This window comes from Panulirus ornatus, chromosome 3 (genome assembly GCF_036320965.1).
Source record: "Panulirus ornatus isolate Po-2019 chromosome 3, ASM3632096v1, whole genome shotgun sequence".
Taxonomy (NCBI): domain Eukaryota; kingdom Metazoa; phylum Arthropoda; class Malacostraca; order Decapoda; family Palinuridae; genus Panulirus; species Panulirus ornatus.
Window position 1 is genome coordinate 340,115 of NC_092226.1, and position 24,744 is coordinate 364,858.

The window sequence follows — 24,744 nt, forward strand, 5'->3', positions numbered from 1 at the left end:
TCACCACCTGCCGGCCAGGATAGCCACGTACACACCTACCACCACACACACTCACCACCAGCCGGCCAGGATAGCCACGTACACACCTACCACCACACACACTCACCACCAGCCGGCCAGGATAGCCACGTACACACCTACCACCACACACACTCACCACCAGCCGGCCAGGATAGCCAGGTACACACCTACCACCACACACACTCACCACCTGCCGGCCAGGATAGCCACGTACACACCTACCACCACACACACTCACCACCAGCCGGCCAGGATAGCCAGGTACACACCTACCACCACACACACTCACCACCTGCCGGCCAGGATAGCCACGTACACACCTACCACCACACACACTCACCACCTGCCGGCCAGGATAGCCACGTACACACCTACCACCACACACGCTCACCACCTGCCGGCCAGGATAGCCACGTACACACCTACCACCACACACACTCACCACCTGCCGGCCAGGATAGCCACGTACACACCTACCACCACACACACTCACCACCTGCCGGCCAGGATAGCCACGTACACACCTACCACCACACACACTCACCACCTGCCGGCCAGGATAGCCACGTACACACCTACCACCACACACACTCACCACCTGCCAGCCAGGATAGCCACGTACACACCTACCACCACACACACTCATCACCTGCCGGCCAGGATAGCCACGTACACACCTACCACCACACACACTCACCACCTGCCGGCCAGGATAGCCAGGTACACACCTACCACACACACTCACCACCTGCCGGCCAGGATAGCCACGTACACACCTACCACCACACACACTCATCACCTGCCGGCCAGGATAGCCACGTACACACCTACCACCACACACACTCACCACCTGCCGGCCAGGATAGCCAGGTACACACCTACCACCACACACACTCACCACCTGCCGGCCAGGATAGCCACGTACACACCTACCACCACACACACTCACCACCTGCCGGCCAGGATAGCCACGTACACACCTACCACCACACACACTCACCACCTGCCGGCCAGGATAGCCACGTACACACCTACCACCACACACACTCACCACCTGCCGGCCAGGATAGCCACGTACACACCTACCACCACACACTCACCACCTGCCGGCCAGGATAGCCACGTACACACCTACCACCACACACACTCATCACCTGCCGGCCAGGATAGCCACGTACACACCTACCACCACACACACTCACCACCTGCCGGCCAGGATAGCCACGTACACACCTACCACCACACACACTCATCACATGCCGGCCAGGATAGCCACGTACACACCTACCACACACACTCACCACCTGCCGGCCAGGATAGCCACGTACACACCCACCACACACACTCACCACCTGCCGGCCAGGATAGCCAGGTACACACCTACCACCACACACACTCATCACCTGCCGCCAGGATAGCCAGGGTAAACACCAACCACCACACACAACTCACCACCTGCCGGCCAGGATAGCCACGTACACACCTACCACCACACACACTCACCACCTGCCGGCCAGGATAGCCAAGTACACACCTACCACCACACACACTCATCCACCTGCTGGCCAGGATAGCCAGGTTAACACACCCACCACCACACACTTCACCACCTGCCGGCCAGGATAGCCAGGTAACACACCTACCACCACACACACGCACCATCTGCTGGCCAGGATAGCCACGTACACACCTACCCACCAAACACACTCACCACCTGCCGGCCAGGATAGCCTCGTACACACCAACTACACCCTCTCACTCCACCTGCCGGCCAGGAGAGCCACGTACACACCTACCACCACACACACTCACCACCTGCAGGCCAAGATAGCCACGTACACACCTACCACACACACTCACCACCTGCCGGCCAGGATAGCCACGTACACACCTACCACACACACTCACCACCTGCCGGCCAGGATAGCCACGTACACACCTACCACCACACACACTCACCACCTGCCGGCCAGGATAGCCACGTACACACCTACCACCACACACTCACCACCTGCCGGCCAGGATAGCCACGTACACACCCACCACCACACACACTCACCACCTGCCGGCCAGGATAGCCACGTACACACCTACCACCACACACACTCACCTCCAGCCGGCCAGGATAGCCACGTACACACCTACCACCACACACTCACCACCTGCCGGCCAGGATAGCCACGTACACACCTACCAACACACACACTCACCACCTGCCGGCCAGGATAGCCACGTACACACCAACTACCACACACACTCACCACCTGCCGGCCAGGATAGCCACGTACACACCAACTACCACACACACTCACCACCTGCCGGCCAGGATAGCCACGTACACACCAACTACCACACACACTCACCACCTGCCGGCCAGGATAGCCAGGTACACACCCACCACACACACTCACCACCTGCCGGCCAGGATAGCCACGTACACACCTACCACCACACACACTCACCACCTGCCGGCCAGGATAGCCACGTACACACCCACCACCACACACACTCACCACCTGCCGGCCAGGATAGCCACGTACACACCTACCACCACACACACTCACCTCCAGCCGGCCAGGATAGCCACGTACACACCTACCACCACACACTCACCACCTGCCGGCCAGGATAGCCACGTACACACCTACCAACACACACACTCACCACCTGCCGGCCAGGATAGCCACGTACACACCAACTACCACACACACTCACCACCTGCCGGCCAGGATAGCCACGTACACACCAACTACCACACACACTCACCACCTGCCGGCCAGGATAGCCACGTACACACCAACTACCACACACACTCACCACCTGCCGGCCAGGATAGCCAGGTACACACCCACCACACACACTCACCACCTGCCGGCCAGGATAGCCACGTACACACCTACCACCACACACACTCACCACCTGCCGGCCAGGATAGCCACGTACACACCAACTACCACACACACTCACCACCTGCCGGCCAGGATAGCCACGTACACATCTACCACCACACACACTCATCACCTGCCGGCCAGGATAGCCACGTACACACCAACTACCACACACACTCACCACCTGCCGGCCAGGATAGCCACGTACACATCTACCAACACACACACTCACCACCTGCCGGCCAGGATAGCCACGTACACACCAACTACCACACACACTCACCACCTGCCGGCCAGGATAGCCACGTACACACCTACCACCACAAACACTCATCACCTGCCAGCCAGGATAGCCACGTACACACCTACCACCACACACACTCATCACCTGCCGGCTAGGATAGCCAGGTACACACCAACTACCACACACACTCACCACCTGCCGGCCAGGATAGCCACGTACACACCCACCACACACACTCACCACCTGCCGGCCAGGATAGCCACGTACACACCTACCACCACACACACTCACCACCTGCCGGCCAGGATAGCCAGGTACACACCTACCTCCACACACACTCACCACCTGCCGGCCAGGATAGCCACGTACACACCTACCTCCACACACACTCACCACCTGCCGGCCAGGATAGCCACGTACACACCTACCACCACACACACTCACCACCTGCCGGCCAGGATAGCCACGTACACACCTACCGTCCAACATACACTCACCACCTGCCGGCCAGGATAGCCACGTACACACCTACCAACCAATTCTCACCACCTGCCAGCAAGGATAGTCACGTACACACCAACCAACAATCGATCTGTCGGCCAGGATAGCCACGTACATACACACATCCAGCCAACACACACCACCTCTCGGCCAGGATAGCCACGTACACACCTACCGTCCAACAAAAAAGTTGTTGTAGTGGTGTAGCCAGCCTGAGGCCGGACGCACATGGGTTCGAGTCCTAGGTGTGGCAGTCGACCCACATCCAGCCTAAGCGTTCGTTCTCCCGTTAAGGCCAGCCGATACATGGGTGACTGATTAGGCTATTGTGTGTGTGTGTGTGTGTGTGTGTGTGTGTGTGTGTGTGTGTGTGTGTGTACAAACATATAGGAATAAAAAAATATATACATATACAACAAGGTTAACTCACCCATCACTATAACCCGGTCTTGTGCATCAAAACTGCTACCACACTCACTCAGCTGCTCCCAAAACACTTGCCTCTCATGATCTTTCTTCTCATGCCCAGGTGCATATGCACCAATAATCACCCATCTCTCTCCATCCACTTTCAGTTTTAACCATATTAATCTAGAGTTTACTTTCTTACACTCTATCACATACTCCCACAACTCCTGCTTCAGTAGTGCTGCTCCTTCCTTTGCTCTTGTCCTCTTACCAATCCCTGACTTTACTCCCAAGACATTCCCAAAACACTCTTCCTCTTTACCCTTGAGCTTCGTTTCACTCACAGCCATAACATCCAGGTTCCCTTCCTCAAACATACTACCTATCTCCTTTTTTCTCATCTTGGTTACATCCACACACATTTAGACACCCCAATCTGAGTCTTCGAGGAGGATGAGCACTCCCCGCGTGACTCCTTCTCTTTCCTCCTCTAGAAACTGAAATACAGAATGGGGAGGATTTCTAGATCACTATTTTCTAGAGGTAAAGGTGAAGATTTGTAGAGGTTTTCAAAAAAGAAGCGAACATGTCAAGGAGAAAAGAGTGGTGAGAGTAAGTGAGCTTGGAAAAGATACTTGTGTGAGAAAGCACCAGGTGAGATTGAGTCTAGAATGGCAAAAGGTGAGAGCAAATGACGTAAGGGGAGTGGGGGAGGAATGGGATGGCTTGCGCAAAAGATGCTTGTGGCATGAGAAAGGTGGGAGGTGGGCAGATTAGAAAGGGTAGTGAGTGGTGGGATGAAGTGACGTTGTAAGTGAAAGAGAAAAAAAAGGCGATTCGACGATACTTGCAAGGAAGGAGTGCAAATGACCGGGAGATGTATAAGAGGAAGCGGCAAGAGGTCAAGAAAAGGTGCAAGGGGTGAGAGAGTATCATAAAATTCTAGGGAGAGTAAAAGGATGTTTTGGAAGGAGGTAAATAACGTGCGTAAGACAAGAGAACAAATGAGAACATCGGTGAAGGGGGCAAATGGGAGATAATAACAAGTAGTGATGAAGTGTGGAAGAGATGGAGTGAGTATTTCAAAAGTTTGTTGAATGTGTTAGATGACAGAGTGGCAGATATATGGTGTTTTGGTCGAGGTGGTGAGCTAGGTGAGATGGTCAGGGAGAGTGGTTTGGTTAAGACAGATGAGGTGGTGAAAGCCTTGCATAAGATAAAATCCGATAAGGTAGCGGGTGTGGATGGTACTGCAGTGGACTTTATTAAGAAAGAGTGTGACTGTGTTGTTAACTGGTTGGTAAGGATATTCAGTGTATGTATAGATCATGGTAAAGTGTCTGAGGATTGGCGGAATGCATGTACAGTGCGATTGTACAAAAGCAAAGGGGATAAAGGTGTCTTCAAATTACAGATGTATAAGTTTGATGAGTATTCCTGGGAAATTATATGGGAGGGTATTGATTGAGAGGGTGAAGGCATGTACAGAGCATCAGATTGGGGAAGAGAAGTGTGGTTTCAGAAGTGGTAGGGGATGTGTGGATCAGGTGATTGCTTTGAAGAATGTATGTGAGAAACACTTAGAAAAACAGATGGATTTGTATGTAGCATTTATGGATCTGGAGAAGGCATATGATAGGGTTGATAGAGATGCTCTGTGGAAGGTCTAAAGACTGTACGGGGTGGGAGATAAGCTGCTAGAAGCAGCAATGTTTTTATCAAGCATTTAAGGCATGTGTACGAATAGGGAAGAGATGAGAGTGACTGGTTCCCAGTAAAGGTCAGTCTGCGGCAGGGGTGTGTGATGTCCCCATAGTTGTTTAATTTGTCTATGGATGGGGTGGTTAGGTGGGTAAATGCAAGAGTTTTGGAGAGAGGGGCAAATACACAATCTGTTGGGGATGAGACCAGTGCAAGACTTTTGGAGAGAGGGGCAAATACACAATCTGTTGGGGATGAGACCAGTGCAAGACTCCCCCCCCCGTAACACACAACAGACAGGGCAACACCAGTGCAAGACTCCCCTCCCCCGTAACACAAAAGAGACAGGGCAACACCAGTGCAAGACTCCCCCCCCCCGTAACACACAACAGACAGGGCAACACCAGTGCAAGACTCCCCCCCCCCCCTAACACAAATGAGACAGGGCAACACCAGTGCAAGACTCCCCCCCCCCGTAACACACAACAGACAGGGCAACACCAGTGCAAGACTCCCCCTCCCCCCGTAACACAAAAGAGACAGGGCAACACCAGTGCAAGACTCCCCCCCCCCGTAACACACAACAGACAGGGCAACACCAGTGCAAGACTCCCCCCCCCGTAACACAAAAGAAACAGGGCAACACCAGTGCAAGACTCCCCCCCCCGTAACACACAACAGACAGGGCAACACCAGTGCAAGACTCCCCCCCCCCCGTAACACAAAAGAACAGGGCAACACCAGTGCAAGACTCCCCCCCGTAACACAAAAGAGACGCAACACCAGTGCAAGACTCCCCCCCCCCCCGTAACACAAAAGAACAGGGCAACACCAGTGCAAGACTCCCCCCCCCGTAACACACAACAGAACAGGGCAACACCAGTGCAAAGACTCCCCCCCCGTAACACACAAAGAAACAGGGCAACACCAGTGCAAGACTCCCCCCCCCGTAACACACAACAGAAACAGGGCAACACCAGTGCAAGACTCCCCCCCCCCGTAACACAAAACAGACAGGGCAACACCAGTGCAAGACTCCCCCCCCCGTAACACAAAAGAAACAGGGCAACACCAGTGCAAGACTCCCCCCCCCGTAACACAAAAGACAGGGCAACACCAGTGCAAGACTCCCCCCCCCCGTAACACACAACAGACAGGGCAACACCAGTGCAAGACTCCCCCCCCCCGTAACACACAACAGAACAGGGCAACACCAGTGCAAGACTCCCCCCCCCGTAACACACAACAGACAGGGCAACACCAGTGCAAGACTCCCCCACCCGTAACACACAACAGACAGGGCAACACCAGTGCAAGACTCCCCCCCCCCGTAACACAAAAGAAACAGGGCAACACCAGTGCAAGACTCCCCCCCCCGTAACACACAACAGACAGGGCAACACCAGTGCAAGACTCCCCCCCCCCCCGTAACACAAAAGAGACAGGGCAACACCAGTGCAAGACTCCCCCCCCGTAACACACAACAGACAGGGCAACACCAGTGCAAGACTCCCCCCCCGTAACACACAACAGACAGGGCAACACCAGTGCAAGACTCCCCCCTCCGTAACACACAACAGACAGGGCAACACCAGTGCAAGACTCCCCCCTCCGTAACACAAAAGAAACAGGAAACACCAGTGCAAGACTCCCCCCCCCCCCGTAACACACAAGAAACAGGGCAACACCAGTGCAAGACTCCCCCCGTAACACAAAAGAGACAGGGCAACACCAGTGTAAGACTCACCCCCGTAACACAAAAGAAACAGGGCAACACCAGTGCAAGACTCCCCCCCCCCCGTAACACAAAAGAAACAGGGCAACACCAGTGCAAGACTCCCCCTCCTCCGTAACACAAAAGAGACAGGGCAACACCAGTGCAAGACTCCCCCGTAACACAAAAGAGACAGGGCAACACCAGTGCAAGACTCCCCCCCCTCCGTAACACAAAAGAGACAGGGCAACACCAGTGCAAGACTTACCCCCCGTAACACAAAAGAAATAAGGCAACACCAGTGCAAGACTCCCCCCCCCCCGTAACACATAACAGACAGGGCAACACCAGTGCAAGACTCTCACCGTAACATAAAAGCGACGGGGCAACACTAGTGTAAGTCTCTCTCCCTGTAAGACACAAGCGACGTGGCAATACCAGTGTAAGTCTACTTCCCCGTAACACACAAGAGACGGGGCAACACCAGTGTAACTCTCTCCCCGTAACACACAAGAGACGAGGCAACAGCAGTGTAACTCACTCCCCGTAACACACAAGAGACTGGGCAACACCAGTGTAACTCTCTCCCCGTAACACACAGGAGATGGGGCAACATCAGTGTAACTCTCTCCCCATAACACACAAGAGACGAGGCAACACCAGTGTAACTCTCTCCCCATAACACACAAGAGACGAGGCAACACTAGTGTAAGACTCCCTCTCCCCCCCGTAACACAAAAGAGACAGGGCAACAACTGTGTAAGACTCTCCCCGTAACACACAAAATACAGGGAAACACCAGTGTAATAATCTCTGGCCGTAACACACAAGAGACGGGTCAACATCAGAGTAATTCTCGCCGTAACACACAAGAGACGGGTCAACATCAATGTAAGACTCTCTCGCAGTAACACACAAGAGACGGGTCAACATCATGTAAGACTCTCTGGTCGTAACACACAAGAGACGGGTCAACATCAATGTAAGACTCTCTCGCAGTAACACACAAGAGACGGGTCAACATCAATGCAAGACTCTCTGGCCGTAACACACAAGAGACGGGTCAACATCAATGTAAGACTCTCTCGCAGTAACACACAAGAGGCGGGTCAACATCAATGTAAGACTCTCTGGCCGTAACACACAAGAGGCGGGTCAACATCAATGTAAGAGTCTCTCGCAGTAACACACAAGAGACGGGTCAACATCAATGTAAGACTCTCTCGCAGTAACACACAAGAGGCGGGTCAACATCAATGTAAGACTCTCTCGCATTAACACACAAGAGACGGGTCGACATCAATGTAAGACTCTCTGGCCGTAACACACAAGAGGCGGGTCAACATCAATGTAAGACTCTCTCGCATTAACACACAAGAGACGGGTCAACATCAATGTAAGACTCTCTCGCAGTAACACACAAGAGACGGGTCAACATTAATGTAAGACCCTCTCGCAGTAACACACAAGAGACGGGTCAACATCATTGTAAGACTCTCTGGCCATAACACACAAGAGGCGGGTCAACATCAATGTAAGACTCTCTCGCAGTAACACACAAGAGACGGGTCAACATCAATGTAAGACTCTCTCGCAGTAACACACAAGAGACGGGTCAACATCAATGTAAGACTCTCTGGCCGTAACACACAAGAGGCGGGTCAACATCAATGTAAGACTCTCTGGCCGTAACACACAAGAGACGGGTCAACATCAATGTAAGACTCTCTCGCAGTAACACACAAGAGACGGGTCAACATCAATGTAAGACTCTCTGTCCGTAACACACAAGAGGCGGGTTAACATCAATGTAAGACTCTCTCGCAGTAACACACAAGAGACGGGTCAACATCAATGTAAGACTCTCTCGCAGTAACACACAAGAGGCGGGTCAACATCAATGTAAGACTCTCTCGCAGTAACACACAAGAGGCGGGTCAACATCAATGTAAGACTCTCTGGCCATAACACACATGAGACGGGTCAACATCAATGTAAGACTCTCTCGCAGTAACACACAAGAGATGGGTCAACATCAATGTAAGACTCTCGTAGTAACACACAAGAGACGGGTCAACATCAATGTAAGACTCTCTCGCAGTAACACACAAGAGGCGGGTCAACATCAATGTAAGACTCTCTCGCAGTAACACACAAGAGACGGGTCAACATCAATGTAAGACTCTCTCGCAGTAACACACAAGAGACGGGTCAACATCAATGTAAGACTCTCTCGCAGTAACACACAAGAGACGGGTCAACATCAATGTAAGACTCTCTCGCAGTAACACACAAGAGACAGGTCAACATCAATGTAAGACTCTCTCGCAGTAACACACATATAGTAGTAACACAACACCTGCCGGCCAAGTGTGGCATTCCCAGCCCCATCCTTAACTAGTCACATACATCACCTGCTTCCATGGTCATACATACATATGTACTGATTCTACCAGCCATACTGTACAACCTTACCAGCCATACATCTTACCTTACATACAACCTTACCAGCCATACATCTTACGTGTAAACTTACCAGCCATACATCTTACCATACATACAACCTTACCAGCCATACATCTTACCTTACATACAACCTTACCAATCATACATCTTACCTTACATACAACCTTACCAGCCATACATCTTACGTGCAAACTTACCAGTCATACATCTTACCATACATACAACCTTACCAGCCATACATCTTACCTTACATACAATCTTACCAACCATACATCTTACGCGCAAATTTACCAGCCATACATCTTACCATACATACAACCTTACCAGCCATACATCTTACGTGCAAACTTACCAGCGATACATCTTACCATACATACAACCTTACCAGCCATACATCTTACGTGCAAACTTACCAGCCATACATCTTACCTTACATACAACCTTACCAGCCATACATCTTACCTGCAAACTTACCAGCCATACATCTTACCATACATACAAAATTACCAACCATGCATCTTACCTTACATACAACCTTACCAGCCATACATCTTACCATACATACAAACTTACCAGCCATACATCTTACCATACATACAAACTTACCAGCCATATACCTTACCTTACATACAACCTTACCAGCCATACATCTTACGTGCAAACTTACCAGCCATACATCTTACCATACATACAAACTTTCCAGCCATACATCTTACCTTACATACAACATTACCAGCCATACATCTTACCATACATACAAACTTACCAGCCATACATCTTACCTTACATACAACATTACCAGCCATACATCTTACCATACATACAAACTTACCAGCCATACTTCTTACCATACATACAACCTTACCAGCCATACATCTTACATGCAAACTTACCAGCCATACATCTTACCATACATACAAACTTACCAGCCATACATCTTACCTTACATACAACCTTACCAGCCATACATCTTACGTGCATACTTACCAGCCATACATCTTACCATACATACAAACTTACCAGCCATACATCTTAACCATACATACAAACTTACCAGCCATACATCTTACTATACATACAACTTTACCAGCCATACATCTTACCTTACATAAAACCTTAACAGCCATACATCTTACCATACATACAACCTTACTAGCCATACATCCTGCCATACATACAACCTTACCAGCCATACATCTTACCTGCCATGTATCCCCCTGCCACACACACACACATAGCTTACTGGTCATACCTGCCATGTACCACCCTGGCAGACACACACACACATAGCCTGCTGGTCATACCTGCCATGTACCACCTTGTCAGACACACACACGGAGCCTGCTGGTCATACCTGTCATGTACCGCCCTGCTAGACACACACACACACACACACACACACACACACATAGCCTGCTGCCCATACCTGCCATGTACCACACTGCCAGACACACACACAGAGCCTGCTGGTCATACCTGCCATGTACCGCCCTGCTAGACACACACACATAGCCTGCTGGTCATACCTGCCATGTACCACCCTGTCAGACACACACACAGAGCCTGCTGGTCATACCTGCCATGTATCGCCCTGCTAGACACACACACAGCCTGCTGGTCATACCTGCCATGTACTCCCCTGCCAGACACACACACACATAGCCTGCTGGTCATACCTGCCATGTACCACCCTGGCAGACAAACACACAGAGCCTGCTGGTCATACCTGCCATGTACCACCCTGGCAGACACACACACACATAGCCTGCTGGTCATACCTGCCATGAACTCCCCTGCCAGACACACACACATAGCCTGCTGGTCATAACTGCCATGTACCACCCTGCCAGACACACATACACACACACACATAGCCTGCTGCCCATACCTGCCATGTACTACCCTGCCAGACACACACACATAGCCTGCTGGTCATACCTGCTATGTACCACTCTGCCAGACACACACACACACACACACACACACACACACACAGACACACACACACACACACACACACACACACACACACACACACACACACACACACAGACTGCTGGCCATACCTGCCATGTATCACCCTGCCACAAAGAAACACATCAACTGCTGGCCAAACCTGCCATGTACCACTCTGCCAGACACACACACATAGCCTGCTGGTCATACCTGCCAGACACACACACACATAGCCTGCTGACCATACCTGCCATGTACCACCCTGCCAGACACAAACACACATACACAGCCTGCTGCCCATATGTGCCACATACCACTCTGCCAGACACACACACCTTCATTTCGTTTTATTTTCTCTTTCCATATTTTCTTTCATTCACTGCTTTTTCTAACCTCCATTTAAACACAATGTCTCCCTCATTCTTTCTTTCTCTTGAGAATCTTGTATCTAAACAACACATACAGTTTTGTGGATGTATAACAATGTGGTTAATGTGTCACAGCTTCTCTTACCGAGTTACAATACATTCATGTGTGACTAACAAGCCGCCTTTGTTAGTGATGGTTTTCATCATGCTCACAGACATTATAACAGACCTCACTGAGATAGTGACCAATCTACAAGCGACTGTAGGGCATGATTCAACTAATCCATGCTTCAATCAGACAAACCTCAAACAATCATATATGTATTTCACCGGCAAAGATTGCAAGACTTACTTCCTTAAAACTAATCAAGTATCGTATCGTTGTACCTTACTACACTGTTGTCTCATCTTAGATTTTTTCATTACAAACAAAACACAAACCATCATAGAAAGACCTATTAAGTATATAAGAATGATTTTTCTCGATGATTTTTCTGAACATTTCCAAACTTAATTGTTTCTCTGTCTAGCATAATAAAGTTTTCAGTAAAAGCAGCACATACTTAGTAATGGTAAAACAACTACTATAATACTCAATGAAGTGCCTTGCCTCCTTTGATTCCAAAGTTGGAAAACTAAAAATGTGCTCCTTGGAACACGCGTTTTGTATGCACCACATACATGGATTCATGAATCTAACATTCCTTATGCTCCAAAACCCACTCATTTCATATGATCCGTACACAGTTTTCTATATTCTGTACACCCCTTGAAACCAGTTCCACCTACAAGATACCATGTTCCAAAAGTACTTCAACCTATTTTGAAAAGGCTCTTCTGACATCCATCCTTTTTCACCTTTCACTTTGATAACCTAACCATTTAAAGTCTCTCTCTCTTATTCCTGTTTGGAGATCTATCTTCTCTACCAGTCTCTATGTGGTGCAGTGTCTGATGTTCTCAAGCAGTCTAGATACAGACAATCCATACAGTCCTCTCTTTCGTCTAAAACAGACATTTCTGACAGAAAAAATCAGGTTCACTATACATGACCACTTTTCTCTGAAACCATCTCTCTTAAGTAGTTTCTCTTCTGCAAGAAGTTATCCATTTGCTTTCTGACCATCTTTTTAGGTACTTTAGAAACCACACTTGTCAGGAAAAGCATTTTGTAGTTCATCTCATGTCTTTTCCAATAAATATGGCCAGGCACTCTAAAAAAGATAGGCTTTTCACTTTTTCCAAAATTCATAAATACTTTGTGTCTTCTTTTTCCCTTTCATCTATATATCCATATTTCAATTAAGGCTCAGCCTTGACTTTTTCCGTCAATGAAGCCTCCAATGTAAGAAAAAAAAAATCCATCAATCAAACATTTTTCTTTACATAAAACTATAATAGTGCTGGCTGATTGCAATGTGCAATGTTGTGGAATTGGAAAAATGTGTTATCCTGGAGTTGACACACTGTCAATGGACCAAACATGGGCATGTGAAGCAAAGGCATGTGAACCAGATCATGTGAATCATCCACGGTAAACCTTGGAAAGGTGTGTGGGGCCTGGCTGTAGATAGAGAGCTGTGATTTCAATGCATTACACATGACATCCAGAGAATGATGTGAGTGGATGTGGCCTTTCTTCATCTGTTCCTGGCACTACCTCACTAACATAGGAAAGAATGAGTAAGTATGAAAAAAAATTTGCTAATAAGTCATCAAATGACTACGAACTGACAGCTAGGTAAAACAGTATCAAATACAAAAGGAATTTACCTTGCCAATGCCATATGTTTTGGTTGGGGTGTTCACAGAGATGAAAATCAAGTCAGCTTCCTTGACTGCAGTCTCTATGTCATTTGAGAAAAAGAGGTTTCTTCCTCGACACTCTTTGACAACTTCTTCCAAGCCAGGCTAACATACAAAATATAAAAAACACACACACAATAAATTAACATTTTCTATACTTATAGCTAAATCATGCTAGAGTTCCAAGTTGAATGTTAAAACATTTTTTCACCACATCCTATGTCAGACTTTGGTATTTGGAAAATATTTTTTCAAAATAATATACAACTTAGAGATACATACTAGATACAGAATCTGAATATGTACATCTTATTACAAAAACAATCAAATCAAAGACGAATTATTAGCATGGCTACATTACCTCATAAATAGGCAGTTTATCTGAATTCCACTGCTTGATTCTCATCTCAGACTTATCAACAACATGAACACAAATATCTGGACACTTCCATGCTATGACACTGCAGGTTGGACCACCAACATATCCAGCACCAATACAGCACACATTTTTCAAAACCATTGTAACCCTAAAAAAAATGCATACCAAAACTAATTAATCAGTTGTGAAAATAGGCTTTGTTGAAGATTTACCACCAACTTCTCATCTTTTCTCTAACATGTGAATTACAATCATGGAACTGCTGGAGATATACCACTAAATTCTCATTTATACTTCATGTGAAATATAATCATGGAACTGCTGAAAATTTACCACTGATCTCTCATTTACACTTTAACATGTGAAACATAATAATGGAACTCAACGATTCAAAATAGAAACAAAAAGTTTCATAACTCTATCTAGAAAATGTAGCACAACCCCAGAGGGAGAGATATCATAAAATCTTAAAAATATTATGGCAAATTTTTCCACTAAAAGAATTTTGATATTTCTACAAGTCATATATTTTCAAGAGAATAATATGAAGTAATGTGTATTTCCATCAGACTGGAGAAGAGCAGTGTGGTTTCAGAAGTGGTAGAGGATGTGTGGATCAGGTGTTTGCTTTGAAGAATGTATGTGAGGAATACTTAGAAAAACAAATGGATTTGTATGTACCATTTATGGATCTGGAGAAGGCATATGATAGAGACGCTCTGTGGAAGGTATTAAGAGTATATGGTGTGGGAGGCAAGTTGCTAGAAGCGGTGAAAAGTTTTTATCGAGGATGTAAGGCATGTGTACGAGTAGGAAGAGAGGAAAGTGACTGGTTACCAGTGAATGTCGGTTTGCGGCAGGGGTGCGTGAAGTCTCAATGGTTGTTTAATTTGTTTATGGATGGGGTTGTTAGGGAGGGGAATGCAAGAGTTTTGGAGAGAGGGGCAGTCTGTTGTGATGAAAGGACTTGGGAAGTGAGTCAGTTGTTGTTTGCTGATGATACAGCTGATTCGGATGAGAAACGGCAGATGTTGGTAACTGAATTTGGTAAAGTTTGTGAAAGAAAGAAGCTGAGAGTTAATGTGAATAAGAGCAAGGTTATTAGGCACAGTAGGGTTGAGGGACAAGTCAATTGGGAGGTAAGTTTGAATGAAGAAAAGCTGGAGGAAGTGAAGTGTTTTAGATATCTGGGAGTGGATTTAACAGCGGATGGAACCATGGAAGTGGAAGTGAGTCACAGGGTGGAGGAAGGGGCAAAGGTTCTGGGAGCATTGAAGAATGTGTGGAAGGCAAGAACATTATCTTGGAAAGCAAAAATGGGTATGTTTGAAGGAATAGTGGTTCCAACAATGTTATATAGTTGCGAGGCGTGGGCTAAAGATAGGGTTGTGCGGAGGAGGGTGGATGCATTGGAAATGAGATGTTTGAGGACAATATGCGGTGTGAGGTATTTTGATCAAGTAAGTAATGAAAGGGTAAGAGAGATGTGTGGTAATAGAAAGAGTGTGGTTGAGAGAGCAGAAGAGGGTGTATTGAAATGATTTGGTCACATGGAGAGAATGAGTGAGGAAAGATTGACAAAGAAGATATATGAGTCAGAGGTGGAGGGAACAAGAAGTGGGAGACCAAATTGGAGGTGGAAAGATGGAGTGAAAAAGATTTTGAGCGATCGGAGCCTGAACATGCAGGAGGGTGAAAGACATGCAAGGAATAGAGTGAATTGGAACGATATGGTATACCGAGGTCAATGTGCTGTCAATGGATTGAACCAGGGCATGTGAAGTGTCTGGGATAAACCATGGAAAGTTTTGTGGGGCCTAGATGTGAAAAGGGAGCTGTGGTTTCGGTGCATTACACATGACAACTAGAGACTGAATGTGAACGAATGTGGCCTTTGTTGTCTTTACCTAGTGCTACCTCATGCACATTTGGGGGAAGGGGGGGTGCCATTTCATGTGTGGCGGGGTGGTGACAAGAATGAATGAAGGCAGCAAGTATGAATATGTACAAGTGTATATATGTATTTGTCTGTGTATGTATATGTATGTAAACATTGAAATGTATAGGTATGTATATAAGCGTGTGTGTATATACATGTGTATGTGGGTGGGTTGGGCCATGTGGGTGGGTTGGGCCATTCTTTCCTCTGTTTCCTTGCCCTACCTCGCTAACGCAGGAGACAGCAACAGAGTATAGAAAAAAAAATAAAAAATAAATAAATAGAAATGTGTTTCTAATCATCAGCAAAGGAAGCTGCAGATTACAATGGCTTCAAAAGAAAAATGCTATCGTGAATCTTTGTATAACACAGGCACCATGAGAAGTAATAATGTTATTTGCTATTCTTCAAAAGACTGGATGATTATCCTTGCCAAAACAAAGAAATGTTGGGTATTAGGAATAAAGAAATCTAATGATCACAAAGAAGAAAAACTAGAATTTTCCATCATCACACCCACTCTTTTCACTAAAACATTTGCCCTGACCCTCTTGTTCCATATAGCAAAAGATAAAAATCAAACATGAAAGCTTCGTCAAAAGTTCAAATTCATCTGTGCCATGGAATTTGGGGTGATTGGGGAGTTTAAGGCAGCAAGTTTATTTACTGACTATGATAAACAAATTATATAAAAAAATCAATTTCACAAGAAACTTTTCCACACCTATGGCAAGTTAAAAACAAGTGTATGTCCTTAAACTTTACTTATGCCAAACTTAGTACTGCACTTCTTCACTTCCATGTCAAATAGCCCATTGAAAAATAAAAAAAGGTTACTACAACATACTACACCATCAATTTATACCTTTGATGCCTGTTCCCTCTGGAAACTTCCATCGAGGAGGTGGCCATGGTAAGTCTCCACTTATCGATGTCCTTACATGCCTCCCTCATAAACACCGTTCCATGCATTCTCCCACTATTTCTCTCCCTCCAGTATTCCTCCACCCTGCTAGCCCATGTCACAGGTGGTCTTCCTCTCAACCAACCCTTTTAATTGTACTATAATACACTCTCCTTACATTCTTTCCAAAAGTCCAAACCACCTTGAAGTATTATCACTCATTCTACCACTCAACAATTCATTCTCTTTGAATGGTGTTCCATACATAGAGACACTGTGGATGGTGTTTCATACAAAGAGAGACATTAATGGTGTTCCATTAACAGAGAGACAGTGGATAGTGTTCCACACAAAGAGAGACAGTGGATGGTGTTCCATACAAAGAGAGACAGTGGATGGTGTTCCATACATAGAGACACAGTGGATGGTGTTCCAGACAAAGAGAGACAGTGGATGGTGTTCCATACAAAGTGAGACAGCGGATGGTGTTCCATAAAAAGAGTCAGTGAACAGTGTTCCATACAAAGAGAGACAGTGAATGGTGTTCCATACAAAGACAGGCATGAATAGTGTTCCATAAAAAGACACAGTTGGAACCACATTGTTGGAACCACTATTCCTTCAAACATACCCATTTTTGCTTTCCGAGATAATGTTCCCGACTTCCACACATTCTTCAAGGCTCCCACGATTTTCGCCCCCTCCTCCACCCTATGATTCACTTCCGCTTCCATGGTTCCATCCGCTGCCAGATCCACTCCCAGATATCTAAAACACTTTACTTCCTCCAGTTTTTCTCCATTCAAACTTACCTCCCAATTGACTTGACCCTACTATACCTAATAACCTTGCTCTTATTCACATTTACTCTTAACTTTCTTCTTTCACACACTTTACCAAACTCAGTCACCAGCTTCTGCAGTTTCTCACATGAATCAGCCACCAGTGCTGTATCATCAGCAAACAACAACTGACTCACTTCCCAAGCTCTCTCATCCACAACAGACTTCATACTTGCCCCTCTTTCCAAAACTCTTGCATTCACCTCCCTAACAACCCCATCCATAAACAAATTAAACAACCATGGAGACATCACACACTCCTGCCACAAACGTACATTCACTGAGAACCAATCACTTTCCTCTCTTCCTACACGTACACATGCTTTACATCCTCGATAAAAACTTTTCACTGCTTCTAACAACTTGCCTCCCACACCATATATTCTTAATACCTTCCACAGAGCATCTCTATCAACTCCATCATATGCCTTCTCCAGATCCATAAATGCTACATACAAATCCATTTGCTTTTCTAAGTATTTCTCACATACATTCTTCAAAGCAAACACCTGATCCACACATCCTCTACCACTTCTGAAACCACACTGCTCTTCCCCAACCTGATGCTCTGTACATGCCTTCACCCTCTCAATCAATACCCTCCCATATAATTTACCAGGAATACTCAACAAACTTATACCTCTGTAATTTGAGCACTCACTCTTATCTCCTTTGCCTTTGTACTATGGCACTATGCACACATTCCGCCAATCCTCAGCCACCTCACCATGAGTCATACATACATTAAATAACCTTACCAACCAGTCAACAATACAGTCACCCCCTTTTTTAATAAATTCCACTGCAATACCATCCAAACCTGCTGCCTTGCCAGCTTTCATCTTCCGCAAAGCTTTTACTACCTCTTCTCTGTTTACCAAATCATTTTCCCTAACCCTCTCACTTTGCACACCACCTCGACCAAAACACCCTATATCTGCCACTCTATCATCAAACACATTCAACAAACCTTCAAAATACTCACTCCATCTCCTTCTCACATCACCACTACTTGTTATCACCTCCCCAATTGCGCCCTTCACTGAAGTTCCCATTTGCTCCCTTGTCTTACGCACTTTATTTACCTCCTTCCAGAACATCTTTTTATTCTCCCTAAAATTTAATGATACTCTCTCTCCCCAACTCTCATTTGCCCTCTTTTTCACCTCTTGCACCTTTCTCTTGACCTCCTGTCTCTTTCTTTTATACATCTCCCACTCAATTGCATTTTTTCCCTGCAAAAATCGTCCAAATGCCTCTCTCTTCTCTTTCACTAATAATCTTACTTCTTCATCCCACCACTCACTACCCTTTCTAATCAACCCACCTCCCACGCTTCTCATGCCAAAAGCATCTTTTGCGCAATCCATCACTGATTCCCTAAATACATCCCATTCCTCTCCCACTCCCCTTACTTCCATTCTTCTCACCTTTTTCCATTCTGTACTCAGTCTCTCCTGGTACTTCCTCACACAAGTCTCCTTCCCAAGCTCACTTACTCTCACCACTCTCTTCACCCCAACATTCACTCTTCTTTTCTGAAAACCCATACAAATCTTCACCTTAGCCTCCACAAGATAATGATCAGACATCCCTCCAGTTGCACCTCTCAGCACATTAACATCCAAAAGTCTCTCGTTCGCGCGCCTGTCAATTAACACATAATCCAATAACGCTCTCTGGCCATCTCTCCTACTTACATACGTATACTTATGTATATCTCACTTTTTAAACCAGGTATTCCCAATCACCAGTCCTTTTTCAGCACATAAATCTACAAGCTCTTCACCATTTCCATTTACAACACTGAACACCCCATGTATACCAATTATTCCCTCAACTGCCACATTACTCACCTTTGCATTCAAATCACCCATCACTATAACCCGGTCTCGTGCATCAAAACCACTAACACACTCATTCAGCTGCTCCCAAAACACTTGCCTCTCATGATCTTTCTTCTCATGCCCAGGTGCATATGCACCAATAATCACCCATCTCTCTCCATCAACTTTCAGTTTTACCCATATTACCCATATGTTGTATGGTTGCGAGGCGTGGGCTATGGATAGAGTTGTGCGCAGGAGGATGGATGTGCTGGAAATGAGATGTTTGAGGACAATGTGTGGTGTGAGGTGGTTTGATCGAGTAAGTAATGTAAGGGTAAGAGAGATGTGTGGAAATAAAAAGAGCGTGGTTGAGAGAGCAGAAGAGGGTGTTTTGAAATGGTTTGGGCACATGGAGAGAATGAGTGAGGAAAGATTGACCAAGAGGATATATGTGTCGGAGGTGGAGGGAACGAGGAGAAGTGGGAGACCAAATTGGAGGTGGAAAGATGGAGTGAAAAAGATTTTGTGTGATCAGGGCCTGAACATGCAGGAGGGTGAAAGGCAGGCAAGGAATAGAGTGAATTGGATCGATGTGGTATACCGGGGTTGATGTGCTGTCAGTGGATTGAATCAGGGCATGTGAAGCTTCTGGGGTAAACCATGGAAAGTTGTGTGGGGCCTGGATGTGGAAAGGGAGCTGTGGTTTCGGGCATTATTGTGTGACAGCTGGAGACTGAGTGCGAACGAATGGGGCCTTTGTTGTCTTTTCCTAGTGCTACCTCGCACACATGAGGGGGGAGGGGGATGGTATTCCATGTGTGGCGAGGTGGCAATGGGAATGAATAGGGGCAGACAGTGTGAATTGTGTGCATGGGTATATATGTATGTGTCAGTGTGTGTGTATATATATGTGTACATTGAGATGTATAGGTATGTATATTTGCTTGTGTGGGCGTGTGTGTGTGTACATTATGTATGGGGGTGGGTTGTGCCATTTCTTTCATCTGTTTCCTTGCGCTACCTCGCAAACGCTGGAGACAGCGACAAAGCAAAATGAATAAATAAATAAAAAAAGACACAGTGGATAGTGTTCCATACAAAGAGACAATACATGGTGTTTCATACAAATAGAAACAGTGGATGGTGTTCCATACAAAGAGACATTGGATGGTGTTCCACACAAATAGAAACAGTGGATGGTGTTACATACAAAGAGACATTGGATGATGTTCCATACAAATAGAAACAGTGGATGGTGTTCCATACAAAGAGACATTGGATGGTGTTCCATACAAATAGAAACAATGGATGGTGTTCCATACAAAGAGTCAGTGGATGGTGTTCCATACAAAGAGAGACAGTGGATGGTGTTCTATACAAATAGAAACAGTGGATGGTGTTCCATACAAAGAGACGCTGGATGGTATTCCATACAAAAAGAAACAGTGGATGGTGTTCCATACAGAGAGAGTCAGTGGATGGTGTTCCATACATAGAGAGACTGGATAGTGTTCCATACAAAGAGACAGTGGATGATGTTCCATACAAATAGAAACAGTGGATGGTGTTCCATACAAAGAGAGACAGTGGATGGTGTTCCATACAAATAGAAACAGTGGATAGCATTCCATACAAATAGAAATAGTGGATAGTGTTCCATACAAAGAGAGACAGTGGATGGTGTTCCATACAAATAGAAACAGTGGATAGTGTTCCATACAAATAGAAACAGTGGATAGTGTTCCATACAAAGAGACAGTGGATGGTGTTCCATACAAATAGAAACAGTGGATGGTGTTCCATACAAAGAGTCAGTGGATGGTGTTCCATACAAATAGAAACAGTGGATAATGTTCCATACAAAGAGAGACGGTGGATGATGTACCATACAAAGAGAGACAGTGGATAGAGTTCCATACAGAGAGACAGTGGATGGTGTTCCATACAAAGAGAGTCAGTGGATGGTGTTCCATACAAAGAGAGACAATGGATGGTGGTCCATACAAAGAGAAACAGTGGATGGTGTTCCATACAAACAGAAACAGTGGATGGTGTTCCATACAAGGAGAGACAGTGGATGGTGTTCCATACAAAGAGACATTGGATGGTGTTCCATACAAAGAGACAGTGGATGGTGTTCCATACAAATAGAAACAGTGGATGGTGTTCCATACAAAGAGACAGTGGATGGTGTTCCATACAAATAGAAACTGGATGGTGTTCCATATATAGAGAGACAGTGGGTGGTGGTCCATACATAGAGAGACTGGATAGTGTTCCATACAAAGAGACAGTGGATGATGTTCCATACAAATAGAAACAGTGGATGGTGTTCCATACAAAGAGAGACAGTGGATGGTGTTCTATACAAAGAGAGACAGTGAATGGTGTTCCATACAAATAGAAACAGTGGATGGTGTTCCATACAAATAGAAACAGTGGATGGTGTTCCATACAAAGAGAGACAGCGGATGGTGTTCCACACAGAGAGAGACAGTGGAAGGTGTTTCATACAAACAGAAACAGTGGATGGTGTTCCATACAAAGAGAGACATGAATGGCATTCCATAAAAAGACACAGTGGATGGTGTTCCATACAAAGAGAGACAGTGGATGGTGTTCCATACAAAGAGAGGCAGTGGATGGTGTTCCACACAAAGAGACACAGTGGATCGTATTCCATACAAATAGAAACAGTGGATGGTGTTCCATACAAAGAGAGACAGTGGATGGTGTTCCACAAAAACAGAAGCGAGAATGGTGTTCCATACAAAGAGAGACATGAATGGTGTTCCATAAAAAGACACAGTGGATGGTGTTCCATACAAAGAGAGACAGTGGATGGTGTTCCATGCAAAGAGAGACAGTGGATGGTGGTCCATACATAGAGACAGTGGATGGTGTTCCATACAAAGAGAGACAGTGGATTGTGTTCCATACAAAGAGAGACAGTGGACAGTGGTCCATACATAGAGACAGCGGATGGTGTTCCATACAAAGAGAGACAGTGGATGGTGTTCCATACAAATAGAAACAGTGGATGGTGTTCCATACAAAGAGACAGTGGATGGTGTTCCATACAAAGAGACACAATGGATGGTGTTCCATACAGAGAGAGACAGTGGGTGGTATTCCATACAAAGAGACAGTGGATGGTGTTCCATGAAAAGGTCCATAAATGCCAAATACAAATCTACTTGTTTTTCCAAGTATTTCTCACGTACATTCTTCAAAGCAAACACCTGGTCCACACATCCTCTACAACTTCTGAAACTACACTGCTCTTCCCCAATCTGATGCTCTGTACATGCCTTCACCCTCTCAATCAATACCCTCCCAAATAGTTTCCCAGGAACACTCAACAAGCTTATACCACTTCACCATGAACCATACATGCATTGAACATCCTCACCAACCAGTCAACAACACAATCACCACCTTTTTTAATGAATTCCACTGCAATACCGTCCAAACCCGCTACCTTGCCGGCTTTCATCTTCCGCAAAGCTTTCACTATCTCTTCTCTGTTTACCAAATCATTCTCCCTGACCCTCTCATTCTGCACACCACCTCGACCAAAACACCCTATATCTGCTAGTCTATCATCAAACACATTCAACAAACCTTCAAAATACTCACTCCATCTCCTCACTTTACTACTACTTGTTATTACCTCCCAATTAGCCCCCTTCACCGATGTTTCCATTTGTTCTCTTGTCTTACACACTTTATTTACCTCCTTCCAAAACATCTTCTTAATCTCCCTAAAATCTAACGATACTCTCTCACCCCAACTCTCATTTGCCCTCTTTTTCACCTCCTGCACCTTTCTCTTGACCTCCTGCCTCTTTCCTTTATACATCTCCCAGCCATTTGCACTATTTCCCTGCAAAAATCATCCAAATGCCTCTCTCTTCGCTTTCACTAACAATCTTACTTCTTCATCCCACCACTCACTACCCTTTCTAATCTACCCACCTCCCACCTTTCTCATGCCACAGCCATCTTTTGCACAAGCCATCACTGCTTCCCTAAATACATCTCATTCCTCCTCCACTCACCTTACATCATTTGCTCTCACCTTTTTCCATTCTACACTCAATCTCTCCTGGAACTTCTTCACACAAGTCTCCTTCCCAAGCTCACTTACTCTCACCACTCTCTTAAACCCAACATTCTCTCTTCTTTTCTGAAAACCTCTACAAATCTTCACCTTTGCCTCCATAAGACAATGATCAGACATCCTTCCAGTTGCCCCTCTCAGCACATTAACATCCAAAAGTCTCTCTTTCACGTGCCTATCAATCTACACATAATCCAATAATGCTCTCTGGCCATCTCTCCTACTTACGTACATACTCATGTACATCTCTCTTTTTAAACCAGGTATTCTCAATCACCAGTAATTTTTCAGAAAACAAATCCACAAGCTCTTCACCATTTCCATTTACAACACTGAACACCCCATGTACACATATCATACCCTCAACTGCCACATTACTCACCTTTGCATTCAAATCACCTATCACTATATCCCTGGGGATAGGGGAGAAAGAGTACTTCTCATGCGTTCCCCACGTGTTGTAGAAGGTGACTAAAGGGGACAGGAGAGAGGGGCTAGAAACCCTCCCCTCCTTGTATTTAAACTTTCTAAAAGGGGAAACATAAGGAGTCATGCGGGGAGTGCTCATCCTCCTCAAATGCTTAGATTGGGGTGTCTGATTGTGTGTGTATGTAACCAAGATGAGAAAAAAGGAGTGGTAGGTACTATGTTTGAG

The 24,744-nt window shown here is 46.1% G+C and overlaps 1 protein-coding gene across 4 annotated transcripts in view; it reads right to left on the reverse strand.

The window, feature by feature from the left end:
- The window catches only part of sgl (UDP-glucose 6-dehydrogenase sgl), a 198,867-nt gene that overhangs the window by 166,890 nt on the left and 7,233 nt on the right, over positions 1 to 24,744 (reverse strand). For all 4 annotated transcript variants that reach the window (XM_071682636.1, XM_071682646.1, XM_071682617.1 and 1 more), the window contains exons 2-3: positions 14,435 to 14,600; positions 14,041 to 14,178 (exon numbers count right to left, since the gene is read on the reverse strand). In XM_071682636.1, the coding sequence (XP_071538737.1) occupies positions 14,041 to 14,178; positions 14,435 to 14,593 (297 nt within the window). In that variant the 5' untranslated portion in view covers positions 14,594 to 14,600. The remainder of the gene's footprint in view (positions 1 to 14,040; positions 14,179 to 14,434; positions 14,601 to 24,744) is intronic.